Source organism: Erpetoichthys calabaricus, chromosome 10 (assembly GCF_900747795.2).
Source record: "Erpetoichthys calabaricus chromosome 10, fErpCal1.3, whole genome shotgun sequence".
In the NCBI taxonomy this organism is placed as follows: domain Eukaryota; kingdom Metazoa; phylum Chordata; class Cladistia; order Polypteriformes; family Polypteridae; genus Erpetoichthys; species Erpetoichthys calabaricus.
This window is the reverse complement of record NC_041403.2, coordinates 18,462,133-18,475,296: the sequence shown is the minus strand read 5'-3', so window position 1 is coordinate 18,475,296 and position 13,164 is coordinate 18,462,133. Positions and strand designations below refer to the sequence as shown.

The 13,164-nt window shown below is 40.8% G+C and overlaps 1 protein-coding gene across 4 annotated transcripts in view; it reads right to left on the bottom strand.

Moving 5' to 3' along the window:
* Positions 1 to 2,187: 2,187 nt before the first annotated feature.
* The window catches only part of lepr (leptin receptor), a 188,550-nt gene continuing 177,573 nt past the window's right edge, over positions 2,188 to 13,164 (bottom strand). The window contains exons 20-21 of one of the 4 annotated variants that reach the window (XR_007936050.1): positions 4,148 to 5,731; positions 2,188 to 3,231 (exon numbers count right to left, since the gene is read on the bottom strand). Coding sequence is in view for 1 of the 4 variants with exons in the window: in XM_028810964.2 (XP_028666797.1) it covers positions 4,967 to 5,731 (765 nt within the window). In the remaining 3 variants the exon portion in view is untranslated. The other 3 variants (XR_007936049.1, XR_007936051.1, XM_028810964.2) reach the window with 3 other exon arrangements.

The following is a 13,164-nucleotide window of genomic DNA, read 5'->3' as shown; positions in this document are numbered from 1 at the left end:
TCTGTGCGATGCTGTGATGACAGACTCTATTTTAGATGTGAACCTACCTGCTTTATCTATAGCATCTTTAGAAAAGTGACTTTAAATCGGTGAATCATTCAAAAATTCACAGGCTCATTCATAATAAAAAGAAGCCAGGATCTGGGTGGGGGCACATGGAGACTTAAGAAGGAATCTGACCTGTGGATACCTGAACCCATGGCTACTGTACCTTACAGCAGATCTAACAGTGAAGCCGATTTCTTATTGAAGTAGTCTCAGGAAGCATTGCATATTTAATGTAACTGTTGTCATATATGTGGACCAGAGGGCTCCCTGATCAGATCAGCCGAAGTAAGCAGTTCCACTCTCGGGCAAGTGTGGGCACTGTCACTAATGCTTTCCTCTTCTGTTGTCACAGCCCAGAAAACACACCCAAACCTGACAATAAGGTCAGAAGAAAGTTCTGCCCCTTCCGGTCCCGGGATGGTGGCATCATCTTGAAAGGCGACTCATTATAGTGCCTGATAGCTGAGGGTAGGGACAACCTCACATGGTACTCCTTGGAGCAACGCAGTGACTTTAATCCGCTACTGAAGGTGCTCCTCTGTTTAGCCAAGACCTCATGCAGAAAGTGAGAGTCATTGCCAAGAATAATAAGGACCTTCCTAAATGACTGCTGTTCCATCCAGACTCCCAGGACAGATTCCGCCTTTTAAATCAGTTTGTACTAATGCCATTTCCTTGGCATATTACTGTAAAGAAGATGGCACTGGCCACTACAGACTGGTAGAAAACTTGTAACATGTGGCCTGCATACACCAAAAGACATCAACCTCCTCAGGAGACAGAGGTGACTCTGTCCTTTCTTGTATGCATCCTCAGTGTTGGTACTCCAGTCAAGACTTTTATTCAGATGTACTCTGAAGTATTTACAGTGTATATCCTCACCACCTACACATCTTTGCCATTGATGAGAACCGATGGAAAAGATTGTTTGACCCTCCTGAAATATTCCATCAACTCCTTTATTTTACTGATATTGTGCTGCAGATGGTTTAGTTTGCACCATTCAACAAAATCCTTCTCTAGTGCCCTGTAATCATTCTGCTGCCCATTACTGATGCAGTCCAGGTGCTTAATGGATAATGGACTATATTCCCTTTAAATTTGGTAGCCTTTTCTTTGTAAGGCTAACAGTCTGGGTTTTGAGTTTTTGAAGCCAATTGGAATCATAACACAATCTTTATTTCAGGCTCCCCAATGGCCTCAATCTCCCTCAATTTCAGGTATCCCTAACCACCTGCTATCTTCTCTTCACTCTAGTACCCTTATAGAGTTATGACTTTTTCTGAAATTCTTTTAATCTGTTCTTCAATATTTCCTTCATACATACATGCCCCTCTCTGTAGGTCATTCCAAGTGTACAGAACATATAAAGGACATATCATCTCCTAGTAGTAACTACTATACATCTGTCACCTTGTTTGGTCCTGAACTGGCTTTGTGTCACCATTTCCTTCACACTATCAATATGTGTGTTAAAAGATAGGGTGTCAAATTATTGTGATGGGTTTTTATTCTACTTTAAATGACAAAAGCAATCAAATCCTTTATCCTTCCACATTTAATTGTGGTATCTACATAAATATGGCGATTTTGGTCACATCATATTTTATTGCAAATTTAACAAAACCCTTACTGCCTTACCCACCCTTATCCTGTATGCCACACTGCCAGTTAATGTGCTAATCACACATCATATGTGTGCGATCAAAATGTCACACATGCCACACATTCCTATTATGAGTTTTTTAATGACACTACATTCATTCAGGCAGTATCTACTTCATAATACTGAAAGCTGAAAGGTATGCCTCTGGCCCAATTAAATGTGAGAAGCAGCCAATAATGCAAAAAGGCAAGGTATTATTTTGTTCTTATGAAAAAGTATATATAAAAGATAATGACAGGAACTGTTAACTCTAAACATATAAACTGAGGAACATAGCTCAAAGATGCACAGCAGCACTGTGAAATCAGAGCAGCATTTTAGAGAATTTTTCATCAAATGTGAGAAAAAACAGCTTAGACTTGTGATCCTAATTGTTTTCTGTTTCAATGTGTCTGTGACTTTAGTTTTCATCTTATAAGTGCAATTTCACAGTGTGCTGCAGAGGTAATATTATAACAATAGAAATAAACAGGTTTCACAATAAATATTTTATTGAGTTCACAAAATATACAATAGAAAAATATCTATATGCAAGTAGCTGTAAAGTTGCATTCTATGTGCTGTTGGCATCACTTTGAGACAATAATTAGATATGATTCATGTTTCCAATCAGACACATTCAATTGCTGCGGTCTGGACAAAATAAGTATACAAAACACCCAGAGAAGTGTAGCCAATACAAGTTTTACAGAGCACTTGCTTACAAATTTTGAGGCACCACAGGAAAGCAAACCATTTATATTTTCTTGCTGTATGGCTATATAACCATTCATCAGCAACATAAGTTAAAGAAAAGAGCTTTTCAAATGCTTGCCACTGTATGCATACTCACAGACTCTTTTATCTATCGGATGTTGTTATTTCACAGCACTGAAGAAGAGCCTCAGTAATGTGGAGGCTTGGTGCACATGCCATATTTCACATTGAGCATTTCCTTGATCCTGGAAAGGCCAAAATGCTGAAGATTAATTGCAGACTCTGTATGCATAAATGAGAGATATAAAGAATACAGCAGATTTTAGCTAAAATGGACATACTCTGGTACTGTAAATTCTGATGAGTGCCCTGGTGAACAGTAAGGCACTGACAAGATTTTTTTTTATCTTTGCACTACTTGCAATCAAAATGGACCTGTCCATACTTCATGGTGGAGGTCCTGTAACATGCTGGTTTCTGAAGATACTCACAACCTAGAAAGTCTAGGCTTAAAATTGTCAGCATGTTACGTGTGAGAGCCAAGCACTGGGCACCTCCTGGGTACCTTGAAGACTGCCTAAGTTTCCAACATTCACAAAAAAAATGAACCCATGCTGAACAGAAATACTTTGGCTCTCAAGTCCCAAATGATATGAGCAGCATATAAATTTTCTGCTTAGTAACATACAAAAATTCAGGTTAAACCAAGATCATCTTTAAAAACACAGGATAACATTAACAATACATCATTCAACATAGTGTATTGTTTAATATTTTACATCTTTTTGTTTTAATGTGAAATCTGTCCTGACACACAGGTTCTAGATGTATGTTACCTTTTCCTATTACAAATTTCTGTAAAGGCAAACTAGAAACATTCTGGTCTTCTGTAGATATTGTTCCTTTACATACTTTTTAGCTACCCCATTGCTCAGCTTCCTAGCTCACTTGGCATTACAACCCTAGTCCACATACCTCCAAATCAAAAACCAAAAAAAAAAAAACATGCTTCACCTTTTGCTCCTGGTTGACAGATGTCACTATCTCATTTTGAAGAAAAGTGCTAGGACTAGCTTTGTGTAAGGTGCAATGAGGTGAAAACTTATGTCCAGGAAATAAACCTGAGATCCACCTGCCCCTGGGTAAAGTCAATGTCACTAAACACTCCCTAAAAATCAGGGAATAAAATGCTTCTAGTACATGATTTATTTTCTCTTACTTTACCTCAATGGCTGTTTTCTTATTGACTTTGTTTTCAAATGTATTCATAAAGGGAATACACAATAAAGACCAGAAATTAACATGGACTGGGACAATTGTTTTCACAAATGCTAAAACACTGTATGTTGCTTTGCAGATTTTGCCACCACCTTCTGCACAAAGAAAAGGTTTTGAAAAAGAAAGTGTAGGCTTAAAATTGTCAGCAAGTTACGTGTGATAGCCAAGCACTGGACACCTTGAAGTCTGCCTAAGTTTCCCACATCCACAAAGAAAATGAACCCATGCTGACCAGAAATAGTTTGGTTCTCAAGTCCCAAATGATATGAGCAGCATATGAATTTTCTGCTTAATAACATACAAAAATTCAGGTTAAACCAAGATCATCTTTAAAAACACAGGATAACATTAACAATACATCATTCAGCAAAGTGTGTTGTTTTTAATATTTTAAATCTGTTAATAATCTAACTTAAATCTGTTTTAAATCCATTTAAGGTGAAATACGTTCTGACACACAGGTTTTTAATAAATCTAATGTTTTTCTGCCTTAAATCTAGATGTATGTTACCTTTCCCCATTACAAATTTCCGTAAAGGCAAACTAGAAACATTCTGGTCTTCTGTAGATATCATTCCTTTACATACTTTGAGCTACCCCATTGCTCAGCTTCCTAGTTCACTTAGCACTACAACCCTAGTCCACATACCTCCAAATCAAAAATCCAACAAAAAAAACTTGCTTCACCTTTTGCTCCTGGTTGACAGATGTCACTGTCACATTTTGAGGAAATGTGCTAGGACTAGCTTCATGTAAGGTGCAATGAGGCGAAAACGTATGTCCAGGAAACAAACCTGAGATCCACCTGCCCCTGGGTAAAGTCAATTTCACTAAACACTCCCAAAAAATCAGGGAATAAAATTCTTCTACTACGTGATTTATTTTCTCTTACTTTACCTCAATGGCTGCATTCTTATTGTCTTTGTTTTCAAATGTATTCATAAAGGGAATACATAATAAAGACTGTAAATTAACGTGGACTGGGACAATTGTTTTTACAACTGCTAAAACTCTGTATGTTGCTCTGCAGATTTTGCCACCACCATTTTGCACAAAGAAAAGGTTTTGAAAAAGAAATACCCCAAAGCTACAAATCCTTCACTGTGCCCAAATAAAATACCTCACTGCTTGCAAAAACGTGTTAAGGCCATTAAGAATGAGGCAAAAACTGAAGCACTGACTCTTGTTTAGAGTAAGTACTGCCTTTAAAACTGACCATCTCTGCTCTTCAGCTAGTGGGCATTAAGTTCCAAGAGACAGCCAAGAGATGTTGTGTTTTCAGTGTGTTTTGGCTATTTTATAGAACCTATTGGAGGTTGAAGCACCTCGAAACTGGGGCATATAGAGTCTAATACTATTCTCATGTAAGTCTTTTTTATTCCAGTTTTCGTTTTGAGCTGACAGGTAGTTCAACAAAGGCTTGGCTTCAGGGCATGTCTCATCTTTCCTATCTGAAGATGTCACATCAATGATTGCATTATTTGGCCTCTGCCCAAGATAGTAAAGATCCAGCACTGGGTTCTGTTCCTCTTCAAGACTGTCCTCCCGATCTGATGCTTCTGAAAATCCCTCAGAGGAATTGAAAGAAGATGAAATATGCTGATTTATTGGAGTTAAGCAGAGGCTTGACCGATTATCTGTGTCCCATAGGCTGCTGGGGATGGATCCTGAAATAACAGAATTGTTAGCGGAAAAGTTCCCCTCATCTGAAAAACTACTACTGCTTTTCAGCTGGACACTGAGCTCACATGGATCCTTTGGAACGAGGATTGTAGCGTACTCAATTTTGGACTGCCTAGAGCCTTCCAGATACACTTCCTTTTCAATTACAGCTCTTTTGGTAGAGCAAAAACTACCAGAATTAGAAGAATTCATTTCCAGTTCTTGACCACAAACTGGTAGTACTAATACATCAGCACCAAGGGAGTTTTCCTCTGCACTGTCTTCCACAATAACAGCCTCAGAAATCTGTTCAGATTCCAAGAAAAGTGGTCCAGTGGGATGTCTCTGCTTAGGCGTAAAGAAGTTTTCTATGGTTTCCACCTAAAAAAATGTAAACAATACAGACATTAAGAAAAATTAACAAGTGAATATGTTTATAAATACAATCATCAATCAATTCATTTCCACATATGCTCAGTCCAGTAGAAGGCCACGAGGCTGTAGCCTATGCCGGTATCCTTGGACATAAGACAAGAATAAACCCTGGCTGGTGTGCTAGTCCATCACTAATAATATGAACACACACAATCACCTTTTCACCAAGAAAGGGCCAAGCAGTTAACCTAACATGTATATTTCTGGTTTATAAAAGGAAAAACAGAACTCACAAAGAAAAGAAATGTGGATGTTGAGGAAATGTATGAAAACTATGTGAGTCACTGAACCAGGATCTGACCTCAGTGTCAAGGAGTTACTGCATTTTGTGTTACTGTGCTAACACCTACACAACTATTCTGTCTACAAAGCAATCAAATACTTAACAAAAAATGTATTAATATGATCAAGATTTGTCAGAATGTAACAGCGGGAAATAACATAAAAAATAACCCTGAACTGGGGCTCACCCTACTCTTCAAGTCCTGCATAATATCAATATGTTTGTTAGAGCAGCCAACTCATGGGATGGTACAGTTAATAACATTAAAGAGAGGGCAAATAAGAGAATGGCTAGAAGCAATGGAGGAAGGGCTAAGCATCGCACATTTCTGGATAGGAAGGTATTTAAGTTCAGTCTATTTCTCATGCAAGAAGTTACCTTCAAAGAAAGCAGAGTGGAAAATGTTTGACACCTCAAAGCATGTTCTGCTCATTTCAAAAAAGGATCCAAATGTGTGCAGCCATTGGCACACCCAGTAAGGAAAAATAGGTGCCCAAGGGACTTAGCTAAACCAAAAAAAGGGAAACTAGAGACACAGCACAGTTATTGAAAGGATTTGAGGGAGTTCCCCTTTTGGTTATGACCCATTACTCAAAGGACTTCAGTTAATTTTAAGCAGGAGCTTCAGGCACCCTTGAAGGAATTTCATCTGTTGTGATAGCCGTGGGTTACATAAAGCAATTGATTCAAGTTTCTATTGCTTCCCAATAAATTCAAGCCAGTATGTCCGGTTTTAAAATCCATTCCTCTGTTCCCTAGTTAAGCAAGTCCCCTCATGTGGTCACAAAGGATTTAACTAGAGAGGCAGTAAAGTCTCAGTACTCTGATGCATACAGTACACAGTAACCCTAAATATATCAAGTCAAGTTTATAGTCATTTGTACATAGTGCAGAAAAAAATCAACTTGTATGCCTCCTCAGACAAGATGATAATAATACTGTATAATACCAACAAAAGACACACACATACACAGCAAGCACAATTATATGTATATGCATGCATATATATATATATATTGTCACACACGTGTGTTTAGGAGACAACTAAAGGGCTTAAATATATGTGATTCCATGCCAGACCAGGGGGTGGCAAAGTGCACTAATTTTCCCTCTCGATCTTTTGCAGATCATTCTAGGGAAATCCCGCCCGGCTCTGGGGCAGCCAATGACGTCACTTCCGGTTCCGCTATGGATGACATCACTTCCTTCGCTGGCCTTTAAAGCCGCCATCTTCTCTCAAGAGAATCAGCTCTGTTTTGAACTCAGTTGTATGAACATGTTTTTTTTAAAAATCAGTTTTGTAGCCGGGAACAATTATACGGGTGGCTGCCCCAATCCTTCTCAACGTTGTATGGTCATTTTTGTGACTATATATATATTATATATATATATATGTGTGTATATATACAGTGGAACCTCAGTTCATGACCATAATTTGTTCCAAAACTCTGGTCATAAACCGATTTGGTTGTGAACTGAAGCAATTTCCCCCATAGGATTGTATGTAAATACAATTAATCCGTTCCAGACCATACGAACTGTATGTAAATATATATTTTTTTTTAGTTTTTAAGCACAAATATAGTTAATTAAACCATAGAATGCACAGCGTAATAGTAAACTAAATGTAAAAAAATTGAATAACACTGAGAAAACCTTGAACAACAGAGAAAACTAACACTGCAATAGTTTGCGCTATAGCGCTACCAACCGCTGGCTAAAAACACTTTTTTTTTAATGAGTTTTAAGCACAGGGAAAAAAAAATGAACATTTGAAAAAATCCGTAATTTAATAAACCACCAAGAAAGGTAACATTGGAACAATGCACGCTATGAACTGATCGCTGTAAACAGAAGTGAAAACAAAATCAAGCGCAGTGCATTCTTTAACTGCCTTCCTACCTTATGCGTCCAGCTCTCTCTCTCACGCTGCCTGTGTGCGTCTGTCTCTCTCTCGAGCTGCCTGTGCGTGCACGGCTCTCTCTCTTGCGCTGTCTGTGTGTGTGCGTCTGTCTCTCTCTCGCGCTGCCTGTGCGTGTGTGTGTGTCGCGCTCTCTCACTCTTGCTCCTGCACAGGGAGAGACTGAACATGTACAAACCGAAAGGGAAACTGGCTTGTTCGTATACCGAGTGTGTGGTCATGAACCGAGGCAAAAAGTTTGGCAAACTTTTTGGTCGTAAACCGATTTGTACGTGTACCGAGACGTTCGTGAACCGAGGTTCCACTGTATATATATATATATATTTATTATATTTATTGTGGACACTAGAGAGCACTGTTGCTCCTCAAACCCAACACAACAGTCACAAGGCACAAGTTAAAAGCACAAAGAGCTTATTTATTTTGAGGAAAACTCTTCACAAAGCATTTCCCACCACCTCAGCCACAAGTGAATAAATGGCACAGCACACAATTATTCTTCTCTCGCTGCCACTTTCTCCTCTTCTCCTCCCAGCAAGCTTCGTCCACCTTCCACCCCACTATCCCTGTAAGGCCAGCAAATCCTTTTATATTGGCCAACCCGGAAGTACTTCTGCTCTTCCTCTTATGTGATCTGCAAGCATTTTCAGGTAAGGCGGAAATCTCGTGGCATACAGGTCCTCCATTTTCACAGCACCCCCCTGGAAGCACCCACGGTACCCAACAGGGCTGAGACAGAGAACTCAAGTCCCATGGTGCCCTGTGGGTATCCAGGGCACCACTGCCATTGAGTATTTTGGGGTGGGCAGTGCCCTAAAGAAGTATACTCCCCCCCCCCCCCCCCCATCATCGTTCCCTTTCTTGGGTGTCCTGGCCAGGTTGGACTGCCAGTAGTCCCTTACTATAATATAATTATGTATACAGTATGTATTGTGAGACCCTTTAAGACCCCCCCAATGCCGAAATGCGAATGACGTGTCCATCGAGGATTGTTTGTCTGCCACAAGGGAATGGCAGGTTCATTGTGTCACCGAGGCAACTGCGAGTTCTCAGTTCCACCATGCAATGAGTCTGTCGGCCAAGGGTTGATGCAGGGAGTACTTTAATCCAGCCACTGATCTGGCCAGCTTTTTCTTGTCTTTGTTCTCCCCTCCAGGATGACCTGATCCCAGCTGCTGATCCGATCTGATGATGAGGACTATCTGTTCCTGAACTGAAGAAGGGAGCCAAGGAAGGAGAACTGATAATGTCAATGCTTGTTTGCTGTGACTGTGTGTAGTGAAGTGGTAGCTCCTGTTTCAAAAAATACCCTTGCTTTTCCTGTTTTGAATTGAAAAAAGTTGTTTTTCCTTAAGACCTTGGACTCAGCCTCGTTAGTCAGATGCAAGACAGTGACTCATGCATTACATCACACCAGTGGGGTCTTTCACAAATTGATCCCCAAGAGGCATATCTGGTCCTGCTGCCAGCAGAGCAAGATGAGGCTCCTGCCCTTGCCTATTCCAGGGATGTGCTGGTGAAGATGGTTCCCTTGGACGACCCAGAATGTTTCCTATTTTACTTTGAATGCATAGTGTGGGGAACAGCCCGGACACAGACAGGTAGACATGTTGGTTTCACCACACACACGTTTATTATACATTATATTTACAGTTCAAGTGCACAATCCCAGTGCCGCAGCACTAATCACCCCTTGAGTCCTTGGCCACAACACAATGCCTCGTACTGTCTCTGGTCCACCTCCACTCCTCTCCTCTTAGCTCCGTCTTTCTCCTCCCGACTCTTGCCACTGACTGGAGGGAGGCGGCCCATACATCCCGGATGGACTCCAGGTGCATCCTGAGGAGCTTCTTTTGCCACACCCCTGTGTGGTGGAAGCTCTGGCGGTGCATCCGGCAGTCCTCCGGGTGTCCCCAATCCTCTTCCCCCCAGCACTTCCGGGTGTGGCGGAAGTGCTGAGGTCCAGGGCTCCCAAGGCATCGGGGCGCCCCCTGGCGGTGACCACGGGCCCCTACAGGGTAGAGCTTCCAAGCTCTGTACCCATGACCCCCACAGCAACCAGGGAGGACGCCCCCTCATGTTCTGGAGGAGGCACAAGCCCTCCTCTGGTCCTCCTGGGCATCCTGTCCGGGCATGAACCCCAGCCGGGTGCCACAATAGCAACACTGATGCACTGGGACAGGGGAGGCTGGGTAGCTACTTTGGACCCATTTTTGAATGGAGAGGCCCTACAGGTCATACAAAATCTCTCTCCCAAAATGCTTGATAATTATGACATCCTGAAGCAACAGTTCCCCCTCCATACAGCTATAATCCCCTTGTCCAAGGGGCACCAGTTTCATCTGTGGTGCATTGATCCAGATCGTCCTATATGGGGACAGGTCCAGGACTTAGTAGACCAGATTCAAAGCTGGATTCACGGGGACACCTTTGAGAGCATTTTGGATAACCTAACTGATGCAATCCTGTCAGGGATAAATGAGAACCTTAAAGATGAGATGCTCTGGAACGATGTTCAAACACTGCTAGACTTCAACCGCAGACTGGTGGGAGCCCAAGCCACTTGGAAGCAGAGGGGCTATCCTGACTTGGCACCAGATGACCAATCGCTGAAGCTACAGGTTCCATCCTCCACCTCCAAACCATCCTCACCTCTCCTCAGGAGAAAGTCTGCTGCCACTCCCTGCCACAACTCCTCCTACTCCAGCCCTGGGTCTTAAACTCTCCGATGCCACAGGTGTTGCCACATGACCAGACGCTATAGAGAGAAGACGGTATCGTAGGAACTCCACAGAGAGGATGGAGCACAGGTGTTTTCACTGTGATTAACCAGGACACTTGGCTTGGGAGTGCCACGTGTCAGCTGCACAGACCATGGACATTGGTTTGGCCCAGGTATGTGGTTTGCAAGTTTCCCTCAAGGAGATGAAGAAAGAATTTTAAGGTCTCTCTTAAGTTGGCGAAATCCCGGCACTGTTGAACTCTGGTTGCGACCTCTGTGTAGTCCATTGTGAATTGCTCTGGCAGACCCCTTACACGACCACAGACCAATTGAACATCCACTGTGTTCATGGGGATGTTAAAATATGTGAGACTATCTTACTGCCTCTGAAATTTCAAGGGAGGAACTTTAGAGTTTGGACTGGCATATAAGACACTTCACCCTGGCCTCTTTTAATAAGGAAGAGGAATGCCCTCTTCCCGCGTGTCTTGGTCACCTGCAGAGCACCTCCCTCTGTAGTAGACAGAGAGTAGCTCACCACTGGCAATGTCAGTAAAGGAGCCGGATTTGAAATTGAAATTGTCCAGTGAGGTGGGAGACAGATCCTCACTGGAGGACCTGGGGCAACTGGAGGACTCTACAATCCAGGTGCTTGCACTTTCAACCTCCACAAATTGGACAACCGCGGATTTCTAAAAATATCATGCTTGCCTTTCAAATCAGCAATTTTTGTACAGTATACAGTATGTACAAAATAGAAGCCAATAGGGTGCTGGTTATATTTCATGCCACCTTCACCACCTTCTGCAAATCTTGAGTCGAGCAGGTGCCGTAGCAGGACGTGATGCACAGCCAGCTCCCTAGAGTAATTAGTTGGGTGTCTTAACAGTGAGTGTCAAGTAAATGTATAAATGTTGACCTATACTCAAGTTAGAAAAGTATTATGCACCAATGAGTTAGGGAATTTTTGTTTTATTAAATAACGGAGTGAGAACTATTGAGATGGGGGACCTAACCTTATTTAATTTTTAAGCCATATTTGGATAGGGTCCTCAAGTGGACCTTAATATAGATTTTCATACTGATAACATATTTTCACCTTTAGAACAAACACATCTAAATTTTAATATTTCAAAATCCAGGCTCTTCCATTATTGTTTTGCTAAACTTACTGACCTGACTACCCTAATCTTGCTTTAACATTAGTAACAGAAACTATGCCATCTTGCAAGCATGCAGATATAAGAAATAGGTGTACACTTTAGAATACTCTTTCAAAACATTTTTAATTTAGATGACTCGAGGCAGCACTGGGAAAAGGATCTTTCAAGAAATTCAGTTAAAAAATAGAAATCTCCACAAAGCACAAAGCAATAAAAATTATACACTGCACACACACTGAGAGGTGATGTCGTTCAAACCATTCTGGAACATCTACTACTTCTAATTAATTTACAGGAGTGTTTAGAACATTAATGGACAGGATAATATTGATATTCTAACACTTTTCTGGACTAAACATTTCAGATCACAACACTCTTTTGCCATCTGAATTGAAAGCTAGGAGTTGTGGTTTCCCCCCCTTAGTGCATTATATTTTTTCTGTAATAACCAACTTATTTTTATAGATATTTTTCAGCTAAAGCACTGATCTGTAAAACAAAGTGAATGCTCAAGGCAAGTTTTTCGATGTCAACACTTCCAAAATATAAAACCCTAGCAAGAACTCTGAATGTAACAAAAATAATGTTATTATTAACCCATCCAGTAGCATGTACCAGTAAAACACATCATGTTTTCACAAAAGCATTTAGTGGACTAATTTATATTCTCTAGCTTTGGTAAAACACAGCACACAGTGAATTGTTCTATAATATGTAAAACAGATAGATGAGATTTAATCACTTTATTCTCATTTATGTAATTTTTATACAACAACTTCAAACACATTTCAATGATGAAGCAGTTCTGCAAAATAAACTTTAAATCTTAACAGAATTCCAGTCTATGAGGGATTACATTCACATAAACACAAGTAAATTAAATTCCCAATTTGAAATATTACGGGTTGTCAAGGGCCAGAGCCTATCCCAGTAAAATTTGGCCCAAAGCAGGCACCAATTCATTGCAGGGCCTATTCATGCACACACATATGCTTACACAGTGGAATCACAGTTAACCCTAAACCACATGTTTTTGGGAGTGTGTGAGGAAAAATCTGTAGCAATAATGTGCAGATTCAACAGTATGAATCCATGATAATGGTCCCATGAGTCAGCAGCATTAACCACAAAACCACATTACACTGTAATAAAAGATTATATAATTCTTAAAGAGAGAGAGCTAGGGAGACAATTACATTAAATATTATTCTTTTAGATTTTGAAAAAATACAGTATACAGTATTTGTAGCTTGCATTGAGATGAAATGCTTGACTACTTGTGAAAATAAG